The 20,237-nt window shown below is 54.0% G+C and overlaps 1 protein-coding gene and 1 long non-coding RNA gene across 16 annotated transcripts in view; one reads left to right on the plus strand and one right to left on the minus strand.

Moving 5' to 3' along the window:
* Positions 1-7,425: 7,425 nt before the first annotated feature.
* DMTN (dematin actin binding protein) overlaps positions 7,426-20,237 on the plus strand; it is a 37,672-nt gene continuing 24,860 nt past the window's right edge. For 4 of the 15 annotated variants that reach the window (XM_037886593.2, XM_037886586.2, XM_037886592.2 and 1 more), the window contains exon 1: positions 10,591-11,134. Coding sequence is in view for 3 of the 15 variants with exons in the window: in XM_037886576.2 (XP_037742504.1) it covers positions 18,852-18,939 (88 nt within the window). In the remaining 12 variants the exon portion in view is untranslated. Of the gene's footprint in view, positions 7,487-8,307; positions 8,388-10,586; positions 11,135-11,331; positions 11,360-18,836; positions 18,940-20,237 lie in introns of those variants that run through there. The other 11 variants (XM_037886582.2, XM_037886579.2, XM_027828625.3 and 8 more) reach the window with 7 other exon arrangements.
* Positions 10,330-12,484, minus strand: LOC119564514. The gene is made up of 2 exons (XR_005223476.2): positions 12,007-12,484; positions 10,330-11,282 (listed from the first exon to the last, which is right to left on the minus strand). It is a non-coding gene; the product is annotated as an uncharacterized LOC119564514 (long non-coding RNA).

Raw genomic sequence — 20,237 nt, forward strand, 5'->3', positions numbered from 1 at the left:
ACAAAAAGGCCCAAAAAACCCGAGCAAATTAAAAAACAAACAATTATTTTAAAAAATTAATCTCATGATTTTTAAGCCAATCCTGTGATTTTTTTTATTTTTTTTTTTTTTATTTTTTTTGAGGGGGAGAGAGCTGGCTCATCATGTTTGAACCAGACCTTTAGCAAGGTTCTATGCGATGGTGTTTCTTTAAGGCAAGGAAATGGGAAAAGCCCCTTCCTGGCACTAACTGTAGCTGGGTCAGGCTGAATACCTGGCTACTCTTTAGACACAGAGGGATTTCTGTGAGATCAAAGGGCCGCAGGGACTGATTGAAAGTGGGGGCCTTGGGGAAGGAGCAGAGAGGAGGGGAGCTGGGGCCAGAAGAGGACCAGCCAGCCCGCCCAAAGGTGATAATACCTCTTCTTGTTCCTTGGCTGGAAACTGGCTCTAGCTCCTGGGAATGAGGCGAGAGGGGCCGTGTCTGCGGAGACAGCACCTGAAAGGGAAACATTAGACTCCAATCAATCAGCAGCAAATTAGGAGCAAAGCAAGGTGGCTTCCGTGCACACACAAAAGGGAGCTTTGCTCTGCCTCCTGTCCATCCGTTCCTCCCTACCCCCCATCGAAGCATGAAGGGCTCAGTGTGCACCATCAGGGTGACGCCGCCAGGCCTTAATCCCAAGGGGTGGATGCCATTAGAGGGGATTTGCATGCCATGTGTGTCTATGCATGGTCAGGGGCACGGGAGACCAGCAATTTGAAATGAGACTCACAGGGAGGGGGCATCATTCAATCAGACAGGGGGTTAATTTGTTCTTGGGAAAGAGGCTTCAACACCATGCTCTGGGGGCTGATGCAGTGCTCCTGTCTCCAGCTTCCCCTGCAGAGATACCGTCCTCTTTCCCCCACCTTGCTGCCCAGGATTGCCAGGTGCATGCTGCTCTCTTCCCTGCTGTGACTCAGGGAGGGCGGAATGCAAACCCCGCTGGGGTTGTTGGAAGCAAACCTATTTCCAGAAGCCAAATTGCAGCATCCCCTCTGAGATTCTAACAGCAAAGGAGAGAGAATGTATTCAAAGGGGTGGATTGGGCACTTTGCAGATTGTCTTTTTGTTCTGTGTCTGTACAGCGCCGACCACAATGGGGCCCTGATCCTTGATTGGAGTTCCTAGGGACTACAGCAATAATAATGATTATAATGAACACGCTCTATTTTAAATGCCAATTTCCTGTTAAATTAACCAAAGAAAGCAGCACAAGCAGAGACCACTTCTAGCACACTTGGAAGTCTTCTGCTTTCAGATGGGAGCTGGGTGGTCTGAGCACAGCTCTAGATTACCAAGACCAGGTCTGCTGTTGGGAAGTACTGGTGAAATGGCAGTTCCCACCAACCGGCATTGGATATGCCAGGGAAGGGAGGCCACATGTCACCACCACGGCAGCCCTTGCAATGGTGGTGGCTGTAGTGCAGAGGCTTCTGTTGGTTTTACCACCTGGCGATCTCGCCCTTTTGTGAGTAACAAAATTACCTTCTGGGGTTCTGGCTTCTTCTGCTTTCTGACTTCATAAAGTCATAGAGTTTAGGGCCAGAAGGGATTATTAGATCAAGTCTGACCTCCTGTATATCACAGGCCAATAAATTTCACGCTGTTACCCTTGTATTCAGCCTATGTCCCCAGCACTCCCCGCCAAGGGCATTATATCCTGGCATTTCATGGTGGCTTTCCTATTGTTCTGTTAATATTGCCAGCTCTGGAGCTTATCTTAAAGCCCCGGTTCCAGGAGTCATGTGATTACATGAGAACCTCAGCTTTCATTTTCAAAAATAGCATGTCTCTAGCACTCCCGGTTGGGGAGAAAAGATGAAAAAGGAGATCCCTGCCGGCTCTGATGCCAGAAGGCCAGTAAACAGATCCTATCAAATACTGATATTTTAAATCTCATGATTTCTAAACCAGTCTAATGAATTTGTGGGCCCTGACTCATGGTTTCTGAATGCTTGGAGTTGGCAATACTGCATACAGCAGAGCAGAGTCCACCTGACAGGCTGAGTTGGTGCGGTGACATGGCCATGAAGAAAGGTATAGGGCTTCGGGACAGGATCTGTTCTTAGGGACACCAACATGAATCCAGAGCAGCTCCTCTGACTTAATGCGGTTACTCCAGCATAACTGAGCTCTGAGATATCTGATTCTCCTAACATAACATGCTTGCTACTGCCAGCCAGGGCCAATTGTTCTCCATGTCTACTGAAAGTAGGACAAGAAGTTATCAGCTTAATCTGCAGCCAGGGAGATTTAGGTTAGATATTAGGAATAGGAACAACTTTCTAACCATAAGGGGAGTTAAGCTCAGGAACAGGCTGCCCAGGGAGGTGGTGGAATCCCCGTCACTGGAGGTTTCAAGAACAGGTTGGACAAACACCTGTCAGGAATGGTCTAGGTTTACTTGGTCCTTCCTCAGCATGAGTAGATGGACTGGGTGACCTCTTGGAGTCCCTTCCCGCCCTAAATTTCTATGATTTCAGGACTGCTTTCAATGCTGCTAAGCCCCCAGGATTCCCTTTGAAGTCAATGACAGCCATCCAACTCTTAAGGGGCCTGGTCCCTGAAGTGGCTTGCAGTGAGTTCCATGGACACCCCAAATCCACTGCTGCAGCCACATCACCTCTTCCACCACCACCCGACCCGCGCCGTCTGACCGCTCCCTGTAATTGCTTTTCCTTCTCACAATGACGGGGCGGACGGGGATGAAGAATCTTAATCCTTTAACTGGGTCTAAAAAGAGCCGTTTACAAAGCTACACAAATATAATGCGGCAGGGATGCCGCTGAGGTAGGGTGAGGGGGAGGGAGAGCGGGTGGAAAAAGGGAAAATTATAACAGTTTGAGTTAAATGAAGCTTTAAAGCAGGAGGGAAATGCAACACCCAGTAATTACTGGCTAACAATAAGGCCAGGAGCCCGCTCCCAGGTGTGACAGTCAGAGAATTAGCACAGGGGCTGTTTTAGGGGCTGTTTTTTTTTTTCTCCCTTCGGCCTCATAGAGTTTGGTTCTTGTTTCCACAGGAATTCGAGACATTCTTTAAACTCAGAAGGCTTTAAAAGGGCTGGTTTTGCCTCCCCATTCCCTCCCACCCCCACACACACCCCTATTTAGCCAGAGCTTCAAAGGTGGGGGAGTTCCCTTTGTGTAATCTCTGCTTTAATTTTTTTTCCTTCTTTCCATCCCCTTCCCCCCTTTTATTTTATTCCCCCCCTCCCTTCTCATTCTTCTTGACCTCCCCGTATAGAATGGAGTCTGAAGGGTGAGTCCTTTTTAATTATGGCTGGGGAAGAAAAAACTCACACTGTTTCTTTCTTGTTTTTTGAGGTGAGACTTGGAGAGGGGAGGCGGGGGCTGGAGGGGAGGGGACTGGAATGTCTTTCTGTGCAAAAAGTGCAGTCAAGGATATCCCACCCCGGCAGCATCCTGCAAAGCATGATGGCCCCCAAGTTAAAAGCAAAATGTCTTTCCCAAGGCTTTTCTCATCGGGCCGCTTAGTTCCTCGCCGACTCTGGCTGGTAGCTTGAAAGGTCTTGTGTGTGTGTGTCTGTGTCTGTGTGTGTGTGTGTATGTGTGCAGGGAGGGGTGTGTGGAGTGGGAGGTGCATTGGGACCCAGCTGGGGATGGAAGGGTCTCAATGCTGGTGAGATTAACTCGCTGGAAGGGGAAGTAATAATGGCACCTCTCATGCAATTAATAAAGTTAGTGGGGCAGGGAGTCTGGGAATGCGAGTCGGGGAGGCCGGCATGGTCGGAATGAAAGAGCAGATGCCAGCGAGGCAAATTAGAGATGAGCCCGAACCCCGGGAGCGTCTCCCCTGAGGCCACCCACCCCGAGCGTTGGGGGCAGAGAGGGGGATGGAACAAATGGACCCCAGATCTGAACCTGCCCCACTTCAGGGTTCGCAAAAACCAGGGCTGACTGATGAGTTTGCAAAGCATAACCTGCCTCTTGTTTTGCCCCACTTGCTCCAAGCAATCGCGGGGTCAGAGGAAAGGCAATTCCAGCAAGGAGAAATCTAGCTCGAGGCACTGGTCCCAGGAACCCTGGAGAGTCCCAGTTTCAGGGCACTTTGGTCTGGTCGGCAACTGAATTTGGTGGGGCGGAGAGGAGGTGTTCAATTAGATCGGGGCAGTTTGCTTTCGTCAGTCCCAGGGAAGCTGGATTCCCAGGGCCCAATTCCCCACTGCACTGCGCCTTGTGCAGTCATTTCCACCAGTGAAAAGTGCGTGAGGAGGGAGTGGAAAGTACCACCCGAGCAGCATGTTTTGTATTTGGTTTGCATTGGTGTAAAGGGCTGTACGTGGTACAGTCCCTTCTGCTTCTGTCGCTATCTACCATAGACTCAGCGTCCGAGGCATCAGCAGCACCCGGAGGTGGGGAGCTAATGCTAAAGGTGGAGCAGGAACAGCAATAGGTTTGGACACAACAGACACTGGCTTCCAGAAGGATCCAAGCGGCAACCCCACTCTGCTCCCAATGAAACGCCAGCTGGGACTGGTTCCAGACAGGGCTGTGCGCCCTGCCCCTGAGAGTGGAATGATGATGTTCTGCAAGTGATTTGATTTGAGAGAAGGACAAGGGGAGGGGAGAGGAAGAGGCTCAGGCTGGGTCCTCCTGACTCTCTGGGAACTGGGTTTATCCTGTCCAGCCCTTTGCCTCTGACCATGAATGTGGGGGATAGGAAAAGCCAGCTCCAAGCACCGCTAAACTTCTGGAGCTTGGAATGTGGGTCTTCATGGTGGTACCTTGGCCCATGGCCAATTGTCACTGCGATTATTTGGTGCAATTAATACTGCTTCACCTGGACTGTGGTATGCTGGGATCCCGTTATCACTCTGGGCTCCTGAGTCCTTCTCTGCCTGGCGTACTCGAGAGCCTGTCTGCACTAGGGACCCTTGCATTGGGGTAACTATACCAGTGCTCTATTCCTCTGCTGCTTTCTCCCAGCTTTGCCCTCTCTCAGTGCCTTCCCTGCGCATTAATAACTACGTTAATGTTTAGGCTGGCTCAGCAGCACCTGGCTCTATCCAAACCAAACAGGTTTGTGACTGAGAAGAGGGAGGTAGGAGCTTGCTTCCGCCCTGGCCCAGGAAAGATTCCCACTGCATGAGTTTGCTGGCAGATCCCAGTGGGCAGGGCAGCCAGGGTAAGCCGAGCTGTTTGCTAGGGTTCCCTGGGCAGGGAGAAGATCCTAGAGAAAAGAAGGTGGGTGCTGGTCCATGACGGAGTCCCAGGGGCACCGCGCTGCCTAACCGAGGCCCCACATACCCAGGAGATCTGGTGGAGCACGTAAGTGCTGCTGTAATGCTCTTTAATGCATATTGGTAACTTGATGCCAGGAGCTGAAAGGCACCTTATTCCTGTGCAGAACGAGCACCCTGTGAGTGCGACATGTTACTAAATCCAAACGTGGCGTTTCACGCTTGCTTTGCACAGGTGTAAACAGCTGCACCAGGTGCAGGGCAACGGGGAATCAGGCCTGAGAGTCCAGTGATGCTGGCAGGACTCCTGGGTTCCATTCCCAACTCTGCCACTCGCCCCCCCACTCATGGGGAGCCCTAGGACTGCACCTGATTTGGAGAGATCTTTAAAATTATCAAAGATGAATGCAAAGAACCACAGATCAGATGTGTTCTGGGAGCTGGACAGAAACTATCATACAGACAAGAAACCCCAGGCTTCTCTGGGGGCCTCTGTGGGGTTCTGATGTGTCCATTCATCCCTGTGAATTGCCCCTGTACACTGCATGGCAATTGCCTGCCACATATTCACACCCCCATAGGCACCTGGAGTACCTCACCCTACAGCAGCCCACCCATCTCAGGCATCAGGGGGCTCCAGCGTTTTGCAATCTCCGTGGCTTGGAGTGGAAAAGGCAATTAATTCCGTCATGTGTTTGGCTGGTTGTCAGGGGAAGGTGTCTGGGATTTTTTCCTTCGTGCTCAGATCAGGAACTTCCCAGAGCATCTGTGTCAGTCTGTCCAGCTCAGGGCCTTTGGCGGGGACAGGGAATTCCAGGTGTGGTGTTTGTACAGTGGACACAGAGGGGTCCTAGGGTTTCCAGTCACTGTTGCTTTTTGTTTCCCAGGCACTAACCTAATGGTACAATGACCAGGCAGCAAACACACGGCAGGAAACCCAAACAGATGTTTGCATTGACAATTAAAACAAAATTCAGGGCAGGGGGCAGTGAAACCAGCACAGGGCTGGGAGAGGGAGCCGCTCGTGGGCACAGGGAGTGAGACCAGAACAGGGGCTAGGCAAGGGGAGTCAGGTGGGGACCCGGGGATGAAACCAGCACAGGCCATGTGCTCGTGGTACTGGGGACCGTGCCTTTAAGGGCTGAGCTTCCCACAGAGAAAGTCTGGGTGGGGGCACTGGGAACCCTGGACACGGACAATAGCAGAGCTCCAGCAAGCCCTGAGCGATCACTGAACGCCACCACACGGAGGGTCGCGTGGGGCTCGCAAGGCATGCTAAGTTTGTCAGGGACAGTCTCGAAAGCTTGTTCCACACTTACCCAGCATTCATTCTGCTGTGTCCCCTCCGGCCCCTCACACAGGCTCTTGCCGCGACTGGGGGAAGGAGGAAAAGAGAGGGAAATGAAATACTGACCAGGCAGTACCACTGCTACTGAAGCCACGGTGTGTACTCATGTGTGTGTGCCTAGGGATCGCTCCTGTGTAGATGGTGTGAGAGAGACACACCCCAGGCCTGTGCCACAGTGAATAATTGGGAGGAAAACTCCTGCAAATCATCCTCTGTGTGTGTCATATCTGCGCAGCAGGGTGGGTGTAGGCAGTGTGACAAATAGACAGACACCCACAATGGAGAAATTGTGTGAGTGGATGGGTGAGAGAGAGAGAGAGAGAGAATGGGTGTACCTGGGCCTCCCTGTGTCTTTCTGTCTCTGGGTGTACACAGGACTCTCTGTACAAATTAGGCCCTGTATCACAATCCTCCCCATGGCAACACCGCGTGGCCCGGTGCAGAGTTGAGTTCATCCTGATGACAGGGTGTGGTGGGGAAGGTGCTGCTGGGGAGGCTTCTTTTAGGCCAATCCAGGGAGTCCCTAGCCTAGATTTAAAGCTCTGACCGGTGCAAGGGGCTGTGGGGCAGGGAGCGTGGAGGGGGAAAGGTCTCATTTCCCAGCCACTCCGAGGGACAGGGAATAACTTGCCCCCTTCCAAAGAGCCCCGGGGCCCTCACTGAATTCTCTCCCTGGCCCTTCCATGGCCACTCACATGCCAAGCAAGCGGGGAGCCTGAGGGAGGAATAAGGAGCTGCTGCAGATTATCCCTCCTCGCCAGCTCTGCTGCTGCTGCTCACTCAAGCCCGGGTTGCTGAGAGGGGCGGTCGCCGTAGCAACGTGCAGTGGCGGGGAGGAGATGCTCAGAGCAGGGATGGCTCCCCATGGAAGGGCGAACCTGCCTGCAGCTAGGGACAGGCTCCCTTGAAGGTAGGTCCAATTTGCTGTGTCCCTCTCCTCTGCCTCTCCTGTTGCCATCCCCCCCTCCCCACCCAACACCCACGGCCACTGTGGTTGCCAAGTGAAGAAGGCTGCGTTTCTGGCTGGCTGCTCCTGCTTGCGCGGGGGAGGCCAGAGTTGGGTGGCAGAGGTCCCAAGCATAGGGGTACAGAGGGCTCCACCGTGCTGGGCTGGGGGGGTCCCGCATCGCCAGGGGCGGTAGGGAACACATGCAGTATCGGTTAATCCAGTTACAAAGCAGGCACGGTCACAGGGGAGGGTGAAAACAACGAGGAGTCTTGTGGCACCTTAAAGACTAACAAATGTATTAGAGCATAAGCTTTCGTGGGCTCTGACCCACTTCTTCAGATGCATGGAGTGAAAATTACAGGGTGTGTCATTGATGGACTAAGTGTGGTGCTGGGACTGTGTGTGCATGGGTCTGAGTGATAATGTCTGTCAGGGCAGGCGACAGTGTGTCTGCATGTCCCTCTCCTGTACATATCTATTTAATAACACCTCCCAGCCCCAGACCTGGGCTGAGAATCCACTGCTAAGAATCCACCTCTCCCCAGAAGGGCTTGGGTGACTTCCATCCCTGTTTCAATGACTGCAGAGCACCCACACCCATTCCTCAGGGGCCCCACGAAGCTCTGACAGCCCAGCCCAGGTGACAGGTTTGGAGATGAGGCTGTCTGAACAGATACATCACCCGGAAGATTTCTGCTGGTAGACGAGGCTGCGTTGGTTTCGTTGCTTAGTCCTCTGAGGCCCTGTGGCTCCTCCTTGGCAACCCCCAGAGCTCTCTGAGGGAACAAGAGTCTGAGCGTTCGGCACCCTGCCCCCACAGAGGGGACTGCATGTGAGGTCGCACTGCCCATCACCAGGAATGGTAAGGAACCCTAGAACTACACCCCGGGGGAGGGCAGCTCTGAAACCGGGCCGTGCATGCCTCGATCCTGGCCCAATGGATTAAGAGCCCCTGCAGGGAGTCTGGTTTGTTAATCGATGGAACAGGAGGGGCTGGGTTGAAGTTTCCCGCCTCTGATTTCTGGGCTGATTTCATTAGCTCCTCTTATTAACCATCATATTCTGAGGCGTTAGACATTAGTGGACTTTGCAGCATTCTTAACGCATGAGAAACAGGGTTCGCATGAGTACATTGGCCACGCGACGGACGACTATTGATCATTTATGGGGCGCCTGGCTTCTATTCCTGGCTGTGGCTGGGGGTGGGGTGTGTGGTTAGAGCAGCAGGGTGTGAGTCAGGACAGCAGTGTTATCCCTGTCTCTGGGTGAGCATGGGGTCCAGTGGCTGGGTACTATGCCCATACGGTAGAACTGGGCAAAGCAGTGTCTCAACATGGCTGCTGATAATTTCTCCCCTTTGCAGAGGGCTCTTGGTAAAAGGTGCCAGAGAAATGCCAAGTGGTGTTCTTGTCATTATTGGCCTCCTCTTGCTATACCTGCTTCCCTGCATGTCCCGAGTGTATGTGGACGGCTGGGATACTGCTAGAGACAGAGAGAGGCCTGAACCCTCCCTCATCCATCTCCGATACTCTCCATTTCACACGGAGCTCTCTGGAGGTGGCCTGCTCCCTGACAGCTGGTTCTCCTAGTGTCAGATCAGGAACACCTGCCCCTGCACCTCCAGCTGCAGAATTGTCAGTGACTATTTAGTCTCTGAGCCACTTCCCTGCCTGCCCCCCGCCCCCCAGTTCTGTGCTGTTCTAGCTGTGTGGGGAGAGAGGCTACTGCTCTTTGCTCTCCCCCAGCTGTGTTGTCCAGTGCACTTGCAACCGATGATGATTAAGCAGTTGTTGCAAAGGAACTCCTGAAGGGGGAGCCCTTGGATTTATTTGGGAACATGGCACTGCCAAGAATGCCAGGTTGGGAAGTCACAGGCTCAGGAAGGTCGGAGGACAGGTCCCCTTGCTAGGTGTAGCAGCCCCTGTTTCCTGGCTCTGTGGAGCCACGAGGGGTATTCTGGAGAGCTTAGGGCCTGGTTTTCATAGTCGGCGAGCACCCGCAAACGCCACCTGCAATGGATTGGAGCTGTAGGCGCCTCTGAAAATGAGGCCATTAATGTTTCCACCCCATCAGGGCCTACCTGTAGGGTCCCCGCCCCTTTGCATGTGATCTGAAAAAGCAGGCCCCTGTCCTGCATCCGTGGGAAACATGCATTCTGGCATCTCAAGCCAGAGATGAACCCAAATCACTGTGCTAAGCGCAGTGGATTTGGATGGGACATGGATGGGAGACCTCCCAGGGAAATCTAAGCTGCTGCCAAAGTTGGTGCTGATGATTCAGCAGAGGATGCTCTTCCTTCAGGGTCATCAGTGAATGGGTTCCCCAGCCTCGTGCAAAGGGGTGCTGGAGGCACTCCCTCTTGGATCAGGTGCGACACCAAACCCCAGGTCATTTATGGGCATTACAGATCCTGCAGCATCTTTTCCATGAGATGGGGTGTCAGCCACAGTGTTCATGCCAAATTCCACCATGGGGTCTGCATTCTGCTTCCTTAGAGAGGGCTGTGACTCACCCTCCCTGCTCCAACCCCCCTGGAACTTTGTGGGAGATCTGATCCAAGTCCGAAGCCGGTCTCTAGTGTCCATACAGATACGATTATCAACCTAAAGCGTTATAGTGCTGAGTCCTAGACAGCTGCCACGTTCCACCCCAGAGGCAGCTGCACTCCAACAGTTGGCAAGGTAGGGTGATGTGGGAGGAAAGGTGGGTCTAGACGTACACTGTCCATGAGCTATAGCCAGCTGGAGCAAAGCCATTTCTGCAGGATGACATCCCGTTTGTCAGCCTGTTTCCTTTACATTGCATTGCCTGAATTTTCTGGGGGGGAGTTCTACCCATTGCTCCCCAACCCACTCCTCTCCCTTCCATTCTGCCATGTTATTTTTGGCACCGACACAGAGCGTTTATTTCATTTTATTTTGCAACAACAAAAATTAACAGAGGGAGGGAGAGAGAGCAAGATGGAGAGCCGCCACCTCTCACAAATACTGCTTCGTCATGATGCTGGTTAATTCTCCTCTTGTTCAGAAATGGACTGAGCCAGCAGCAGAGGTGGGGAGCTGCACACACACACGCTCTGACTGGCTCTGTAAATCCACATTGCTATCACCACTCGATCCTTTGCAGGCACTGCCTCTGGGGCTGGGAGATATACACACACACACACACAGGACTGTCATGCTGTCAGATACACGCCAACAGCACAGCAGCTGAACCCAGCAAGGGCAGCCGGCTGAGGACTCGCTGGGATACTCCCAAGCAAGAGGCAGAAGGAGGGGAAGGAGAGGCGTTTTGCAGCAAGAGAGGGCAGGGGAGCAGTTCTCTGGGCTCCTGGGGCTTGTTGTTGTTATCGTTCTCGGCTTGTTTTTCGGGCTGGGAAACCATGCGAGATTCCTGGAAGAGGCTTCCATAGCCCCAGCTGGGTGAGTCAAGAGGGCTGCCGTGCAATCTCATTGAGCTCGTACTTGACCCCTGCCATGGCTCGGCAGGCATGACGGGTGGGAGGGCACATTCCAGGCAGATGCTGTTCCACTCTGGTGCCTGTGCCCAGGACTAACCCAACCTGCAGCAAGCGAGTGTGCAGAACCGGCGGGGACTAGAGTTCAGCTGGTATGTTGTTAATAGCATCAACTCTACCTCCTCCTGCCTTCCCTTCCTCATCCTCTTCTTGCTTTGCTTTCTCCCTCCCTTCCCTCCCTGGCTGTTGGTGCTTTGCTCTTTCTTTCCTTCTGTCCGGCCTCTTCCTCCTCCCAGGCACCTGGAAAGGGGACAGCCTTGCTAAGTGAGGATGCTCACCCTCCATCACTGCCGGCTACGACAAAATGTGTATTTTTCGTAAGTGGCTTCCGAAATGCAGGCCCCACAGTCAGCCTGGGCACGTGCTGGCCCGAGGGTGCTGCTGGTGATGTGGGGCAGCAGGGGTATTGTGTTGCTCGTGTGGAGCTAAGGTATTCTAAGCTGGCACTTGGTTGGCAGGAGCTGGTGTTGGTAGTATAGGCCAGGATGCTGGTGCCAGCCAGGCACAGATTAATAAGAGCCGTCTGGCTGGGCTCTGCTAAGGGGGTCTTGCTGGGCTGCGCTGGCCTATTACTGGTTTGAGAGGCTGCTTAAAATGTTTTGGTTTTAGCGTTTTAATGCTCAGGGCTAAATGTTCATGCTTAGGCAACTAAACAAGGCATTAGCACCCCAGCTTCGGCCCTGCAGTTAGACCCTGGGGCATATAATGAGCATTTGTGCTCTGAGGTTCCGAACCAAGCATCCAGGTGACAGGGGCAGCAGGTTTGTATAATTTTTGGTGGTGCCCAGAACGGGTCCAAGTCCTGCCCCACCCATACCTGCCTAAGGCCCTGGGAGGGAGTTTGGATGCGGGAGGGGTGCGGGCTCTGGGCTGGGGCAGGGGATTGGGGTGCAGGAGGGGATGAGGGCGGCAGGCTGTGTGAGGGAGTTGGGGTGTGGGAGAGGGTGAGGGGTGCGGCTCTTACCTTGGGCGGCTCCCAAAAGCAACCTAAGGCAGCTCCTAGGTGGGGGATGTCGGGGGGGGTCTCTATGTGCCGCTGTCCACAGCACCGCCCCCAGCCAATGGGAGCTGTGGAGTTGGTGCTCAGGGTGGGGGCAGTGCACGGACATACACTTCCCCCCCGGGGCCACAGGGATGCGTCGGCTGCTTCCGGGAGCAGTGCGGAGCGAGGGTGGGCAGGAAGGCGCCATAGCCCCACTATATTGCCGGTGGTGGCAGTGGCGGCCGGGGCTCCTTTTAAATCGCCTGGGGGCAGCAGACGGGGTCAGGAGATGCTCCAGGGGAGGTGCGTGGGGACAGCAGGCAGGGCCAGGGGAGAGACCTGGCCCCGCAAATTGGTGGAGCCGGGCCCCTGAGTCCTGAATATTCCTGGAGCATGGGCACCACGGGCCCATATAACTCACCGCCCCTGCCAGGTGAGGAATTTGGATGTTCTGGGGACCTGTGTTTGACAAATGAGTTCCCCAGCTCTCTTGAGCCCATTCCCCATGGGCTCAGAAATCCAGTCCAGTTCTTTTTCTCCTCTCAGGGCTGCATCCGGAGCCCATTCCAGGTGGGCACAGAAATGCAGTAGGTCCAGGCCTTTAATGTCCATTTCCTACAGAGACACAATTTTGTGACTAACAGGAAAGCTACAAGGCTGGCAGGCAGGCTGCTTCCACAGCTGCACAGCTCCCCTTCCCCCAGCCATAGACTCCCTCACAGCAACTGGCTCCCTACAGTTGCAAATTGAAATGCAGTTTTGGGCGTCTGGGGATGCTCCCAGAGGCCCTTGTATCATAAGGGAGTTCAGAAGCCTCACCTCGGACCAGCTGATTCCCAGGCCAAAACAGGAATGAGACAAGGGTTTGCACTGTTTGCAACTTGGGGAGAACTTCTCTGTGCAGAGAGTGAATGAGGTAGAGGAGGAAGAGCAAGGCCAGCAGAGTAGTGTCGTGTTAGGTGGAAAGCGGGGTATGGCTGTAGAGGAGGACATAGGCAACAGGCAGGTTGAGGATCTATCGTATGGGGTCAAGAGGAAAACATCTCAGAAGAAAAGTAGATTTTTGCTCCCAAGGGCACTGGTTTGAAAGCAGCCCAAATCAGCAGTGACCAGAAGCCATTCCCATCTGATAGACCTCATGGTCAGTGAGTTACAGGGTCTTAGTTCAGTTTCTAGCAGGACAGCATCTAGATCCCAAAAATCCCCACTGCGATTGGCCTTAATTTGCCTCCACCCTTATGGGCAGGCAGAGGGAGCAAACAGCCTGAGCTTAATAGGCCACTGAAACTGAACTCCCCTCTCATTCTAGAGAGGGATCCCTGGGGCAGGGCTAAGAGGCATGGGAGGTTGCAGCCCATATACTGTGGGGACACGAGGACATGGTGGGTGTTGCAGATTTTGGGATGGGATCAAGGTCTCATAGGCCCATCTGCCCCTCCCATCACCTATCCGATGGCACCGGAGCTGGGCCGGGACACACAGGCAGATGCCAGCGCCTCCTATGCTAAAAGAGTGGGGATACTACCCGCTTGCACAGTGGGGAAAGGGGAACTGGGATCGCTGCCTAGATGGGGTGACTCTCGTCAGGATCGAAGGACAGAGCTATAGAGCAGCCATGGGGCCAGCCCACTCATGCGCTTGCCTTAGGGTTTCAAGCATTGTCGGAATGGCTCTTCGATTCTCCCATGACAGGCGCGTTAGGGACACCAGAGAGAAATGCACGTCCCCCTGGTTGAGAGATCTGAGCTCGAGCCACAACCTCGACTGGGCACTCCAAAGTCTCTTGGCTCCAGAGCTTTGTTTTGACTCATGATCAAGGCCTTTAGCAAACTTCTGACCCAGGTCTGGGCTGGGATTTCAGAGTCCTCCATGTTCCTGCTGGGGGCTCCGATCCAGGGGGTTGGTACAGTCCCATTGGCAGGAAACTGAGAGGGAATGTTGGAAGGGCTGCATCTAGCCACGCCCAGGGCCTGGCACTGCCACCCAGCTGGGTTCTGGGACAGAAAGGGAAGAGCCCTTCCCTCTGTGATTCTCCCAGGGTGTGCCAATATGTAGCGCAGATTTCCAGAGGCGCTTGCTGTCCAGGCTCCGGGAGGATGGTTTGTTTCTGTTGCTCCTCGCAAGCTGGGTGTGTTGAGCTGGGCATTATCAGCTGGTAGGAAGGCTCAGTTTCTTTGCCGCCCGGCCTCCTTATGCCCCTTCCACATCCTCAGCTACTGAGACCAGCTCTGGCCTCGTGGTGAAACACATGCTGCTAATGCCCAGAGCTGGCTTGAGAACCCATTTGCACCAAAGCAGTAGAAGCTGAGAAGATGGAACTGGTTACGGCTGCCAAGCTGAGACAATCAGAGTGAGAGAGGCCTGGGGAAATGCAGGGGACTCCATGACTCCCTCCTTGTGAAGGAACTTACACATGGTTTGCTCTGACTTGTCTCTAAGGGGAACGCCTGCCTTGTTAGGCCGTTGGTGGGTGTCAAACACCACACCCTCCTACCCCACTCAGCCAGGGCAGAAATCAAACTGTCCCGCTGGGTTTGGGCAGGATCAGCTGAGCTCAGAAACAGCCACTGGCCAATGAGAGAGCCAAGGCTCAACTGTGCTTTGCTGTGGTGGGTGTTGAACTCCACTAACTTTGTCTGGCCCGGGGAGGGCGGGGGCAGCTGTATCCAGCTAAAGGGAGAGGAGAGCAGTGTTTGATCCTGCCATCATATGCAGGGAAGGCAGGGCAGTGTGTGTGTACATCTATCTATCTATGACTGCCTAAGAAGAAGTACTGCAGAAAGGGGTCTGTGGGTCCTAGTGGATCACAAGCTAAATATGAGTCAACAATGTAACACTGTTGCAAAAAGTAGTGTGTCCAGTTCTGGGCACCACACTTCAGGAAAGATGTGGACAAATTGGAGAAAGTCCAGAGAAGAGCAACAAAAATGATTAAAGATCTAGAAAACATGACCTATGAGATTTTAAAAATTGGATTTGTTTAGTCTGGAGAAGAGATGACTGAAGGGGGACATGATAACAGTTTTCAAATATGTAAAAGGTTGTTACAAGGAGGAGGGAGAAAAATTGTTTTTCTTAACCTCTGAGGATAGGACAAGAAGCAATGGGCTTAAATTGCAGCAAGGGAGGTTTAGGTTGGACATTAGGAAAATCTTCCTGTCAGGGGGGTTAAGCACTGGAATAAATTGCCTAGGGAGGCTGTGGAATCTCCATCATTGGGGATTTTTAAGAGCAGGTTGGACAAACACCTGTCAGGGATGGTCTAGATAATACTTAGTCTTGCCATGAGTGCAGGGGACTGGACTAGATGACCTCTTGAGGTCCCTTTCAGGCTTATGATTCTATCATTCTATTTAGTGTTCACCATGATATCCCAGAGAGACCCCTCCGGCTTTGTGCTGTGCAGGGAGTGCCCAGCCAGGATGACATAGACCTGATCTTGGCTACCCCTGTGTGTTTCCTGCTCTGTATAAATGCTTTGTAAGGATAAGACAGGATCAAGGGGACAGAGCTCTCCTTTGTAGCTTGCTTCTTTGCTCAGAGCAGGAAGGGGCCTGCCAAGGAAACTCGCCCTCCTGAAGAATGATTCCCCGCCCCGTTTTCCACAGCCCCAGGGTGACTCCTGAGGGTGCCATGTGGTAAGGAGCCAAGCACTTCCTGAATCCAAGGCAGGTCGGGTTCAGCTGATAGGGCAGCTTTGCCAAGAGGGTGCGAAGTTAGGGGCAGAGGGAGCCAGGTTTGCTCTGAAGCCCCCCAAAGAACAGCTGGCCTGTCTTCTTCCATCCAGCCACGTCCACAGTGTGCCCAGTGAGACGAGTGCCTTTAGCGCGGCTGCCTGTTTCCAGCCTTGGCTTTGCGTCTCCACAGCAGCCGGCGGGGCCGTTGCTATGGCTCGGGATGTGGAGAGAGCTCTAAGCTTCTTTGAGTCGGCAGCCTGCAAAGGGGCTGCCGCTCCAGGAGGTGTGTGCAGGCGGGCGGCCAAGGCATCATGGCCCAGTTATCCCTGGCTGAGCTGGGGATGAGGATACCTGCAGTGCCCTCAGGTCTCTGGGACGCTGGCAGAAAACAGGGCAGGAGGTGTAGTGGGATTGGGATCACTTTTCCTGAGCTGGGAATTGGATTGGAGATGTCCCCTAAGTGTAGCTGGGAATGGGGCAGGGCCCCAGTAAGGACATGTGCAGAGTGTACCATCCTTATGGGCTGTCAGGGTCCCCCATGGGGGATCGGATCCCGTAGGGTATGAGGGCTCCCTGCAGGATTGCCCAGGGAGGGAGTTGCCCGCAGGGACGGCAATGACACAGGGAACAGGCTGTCAGGAAGTGAAGGGGGTCCTGGAGTCCGAGGCTGCTGGGGTTTGGCTGCTCCCTGCCAGGCTGCAGTCGCGGCCATTCTGGACACATGCACGCTGGTGCATTCGCCCCACATCCGTGTCTACGCCTCTCTGGGTGCTGCCGTGATCAAGACCCCTCCCATTCCTTTTACATCATCCCTTAGTCTGTTTCCTTCTGCCCCTAAGAGATGCTGTCATGGGAGGTCTCCCACGCCCCTCGCATACAGGATGAGCTGGCTAATCCCATTCTTAGCCCAGATTGCACGTCACATGAGCCTTTTCCTCGCCCCGCTGCATCACAACCACAGTCTCTCCAGTACCCAGGGGCTGCTAAAAGGGCATCGTCTCCCTTTGCAAGGCCGTGGGGCCACTGGTGAGCTGCGCACTCAGGCACAGCAGAGCGATGGCGTCGGCGTCAGCAGGGTCACAGAGGAGTGGAGCAGAACTTGGCCCACTGCGCCCAGCTGACACGCTCTGTTTCCCGTCCCCGGTGAGAATGACAGCACTGGATCTGTGGGAGCTCATCTCTCCACGCAGGGAGCCTCAGATGCAACAGCGATGCTCAGTGCACGCCACAGCACTTTGAGATCCTGGGGGGAAAGGCACTATTTAAATGCAAAGATCCCCCTCTTGCTCTGCCTGAGAAACCTGGCCCTGGTTCTTCTGGGCAAGAGCCACCCATCACCGCTGCAAACTAGTACAGCACTTCCTGGGCTTGAGGAGCAATGGCCGCTAGCTCCTGCTAGAGCTCAGGAACCAGGGGATTATAGCAGTGTCACAAATATCCACCCGAGTCTCAGGTCTCCTGAACCGGGATGGTGAAAATGGCACCTCCCATCCCCCTGCTCAGCTCCGCTCAGCTGTAGATCTCAGAGTGCATTGCCAAGGGAGGTCAGATAACACAGTGCAGTGCAAAGAAAGGGCCGTATCACGCTCCCCATTTTACAGCTGGAGAAACTGAGGCACAGAGAGGGGGGACTGATTTGCCCCAGGTGAGTGGGGGAGCTGGGAATAGAGCCCAGGTCTCACCCTTCTAGCCTGGTGGCTGATCACGGGATAGTGCCACCATGATCTCACTTATGCAAGCATCACCTGCTGAGAAAGCACAATGCACCCTAGCCTTCACTCCCTCCCATGCCGTCTCTCTCTTCTCCTCCTCTCTGAAGAGACAAGGAGGCAGCCAAAGTGAGCAATATGCACAGGCTCTTATCCTGCAGAGCCTGACCTGGGAGCAGCAATTGACACAAACTTCATTTAGTACCAAGAAGCCTGTGGGGTGTGGGCATGCTGACTGGAGCCACTCCCTCTGCCTGGGAGGCTGCGGGCCAGAGCCTGTTTGATGACTGGGGGCAGGGACCCTGTGAGGCCCACACCGCACTTGCCTAGAAACACTCCCTGTTGCTCATGTGTTTTGCAGCAGCCTGCTTTCCTGAGTGAGCTTGAAGGGAGCTGTCTGCCTCTGCTCTCCCCTGCCCCATCCCACTGCTCGCCCCACAGTGAGCGAGAGGCCTCACCTCTGACCCACTCTGCTCGGGGAAAAAATATCCCACCAGCTGCCAAGTTTTCTGCCTGTGCAGCCCATATTTTAATGTGAATGAGTCATCCTTTCTCCAGCTGGCACCTCTGCCGGGTGATGCTAAACAGTGTGGAAGCAATAGATTGTCAATAGCACCGGGTTAGCATTGCCAGCCTCCCCCAAGGCGTTATTCCAACACATTCGGGAGGGACCGGGGAAGAGAAGCTGGACAAAGCGGGAGATAGATGCCGATAAACCCAGCCAAGAGTTGTGGATCTCGTTTCCACGTCTTCCCTGGCACTACTGCCACCTCGCTGCTCTTCTAGCAAAGCAGTTGCACCAGGCATCCATCTAGATCCCAGGAGCCGCTTAATGGGATACCTGCAAGTCCATACAGTCCCACAGGGCATCCAAATCACTGTCAGGAATGGGGGCACCTAAGCCAGACCCTAGGTCACGCAAGTCATGCATGTGGCCCAGCCACTCAAGCTGCCTCTGAATAGGGAGACCAAGCCAAAACCCTCACACAGGGCATCCAAACCACTGCCTGGGCACTGGGGCCATTCTGTGGTGACCCCATGCCAAGTCCCTGCAGGGGGCACCCAGTTCTGGGCATGGAATGGCAGCTCGACAGAGACTTCCCATGTGGCTTTGCCCAACCTCACCCAACAGACAGCAGCCAGGGGCCTGATGCAGACATTCCTTGCTGCTCCGGGGTCTCAGGCTGCTCTTTGCTTAACTATCCCTGGCCTGTAGCTGCTCTTTCTCTCCAGGGGCTAGTTGCTTGCCCGGGATGCATGGGCATGGGGGGGACAGATGCAGAAACCAAAGACATAGGAACCGAGGAGGACATGGGCTCATGCTGCCTGGAGTTGGGGGAGCTGGGGGAGCTATGTTCTGACAGCCAAGTCTTTCATTCTAATGGGCCTAATTAGGCCGGGCTGACCACTCCGAGAGGAAGCTGGCTGCCTGGTGTAATGGATGGTGCTGTGCAAATGGCTGTCCAGGCAGAGAGCCTGTGTGCATCCGCTATCCCTGCTGCAAGTGAGAGCCGACTGCCTCCCGGATGGTAATTGATGTGCCATTATCACCGCTCGCTCATGGCATTAAGATTTCATTGCTGGGGCTGCGTCTCTAATGGACTTGGCGGGTGTTGGTTGGGGGCTGGGGTGGGTCTGTGCACACAGAACAGCCTTTCAGCAGGAAGCCTAGCGAATAGCTGGGAGCCAGAGTTCAGCGGGACCGGTGGGAGCTGTAGTGTAGACTGGCTCAGCTGAAGACAAGGTGGGAAAAATTCCTGTGCCCTGTCTCTGCTACAGCTTCCTCTGTGGCACCTGCAGCCGTCCAGGTGAATTAAGACTCCCTTTTTTGTCAGGGAAGATGTGAACAGCATGTGCAAACTCGCTCCAGGATAGTAACACACCAGGAGAGAGGAGAGAGGCCCCTAGCCTGAGAATGGAGTGGGGACTAGCTACTGCAAAGAGAAGGAAAAAATTTGAGTTCCTTTACCCCTGCTAGTGTCCACTTTCAGTTCTCTTCCTCTATGGGACCACACCCAGAGCCTGTTCTATATGGGCACAGAAATCTGGCCCAGGTTCTTCTCTTGCCAGGAGGAAACAGGATGCTTTGTGATTAAGATACTAGACTGACGTTCAGGAGACCTGGGTTCAGGTCCTGGTTCTATTACAGACTCCCTGTGTGATCTGGGGCAAGTCAGTTAATTGCTCTGTGCCTCAGTTTCCCATCTGTAAAATCGGGATAGTGGCACTGTCCTACTTCATAGGCAGGTTGTGAGGATAACCCTGTTAGTGTTTGTGCGGTGCCAGGTACTGGGAGGGAAGGTACTTGGATGAGGGCCATGCAAGTGCCTTGGTAGATAGTTAAGTTAGGATGAACATATGGGGTGGAGATGACACATTGTGTGGAGCACTCCTATGTATTTATTGAATGGCCAGGTACCTGTCTGAGAGAGGATGGGGGCAGGGTGGGAGTGTGGCCTGTTGGGCAAAGGAGAGGCCTGGATTTCAATGTGTGTCAGGACTCCTGGGTTCTGATCATGCTGTAAATTGTATGGGCTCTGGCCCTACTGTCTTCAACAGGAGTTGCATGCAGGAGTTGCATGCACATGGTTGATGGGATAACTGGACCCTTGGGTGCTCTGCCCCTGGCCCACTGAGTGACCTAAGGCAAGTCATTTCCTCGCTCTGTGCCTCAGTTTCCCACCTTTACCGCCTCCTGCAGGAACATGGGGCTTAATTCACTGACATGTGCAGGGCTTTGAGCTCTTTGGGTGGAAGCCTCTGTAGACGCCAGCTTGCAGATGCTGGCTCACCGTGGATATTATCAGATTTCCCTCCCGCTCTCCAG

Source organism: Chelonia mydas, chromosome 26 (genome assembly GCF_015237465.2).
Source record: "Chelonia mydas isolate rCheMyd1 chromosome 26, rCheMyd1.pri.v2, whole genome shotgun sequence".
Classification (NCBI taxonomy): domain Eukaryota; kingdom Metazoa; phylum Chordata; order Testudines; family Cheloniidae; genus Chelonia; species Chelonia mydas.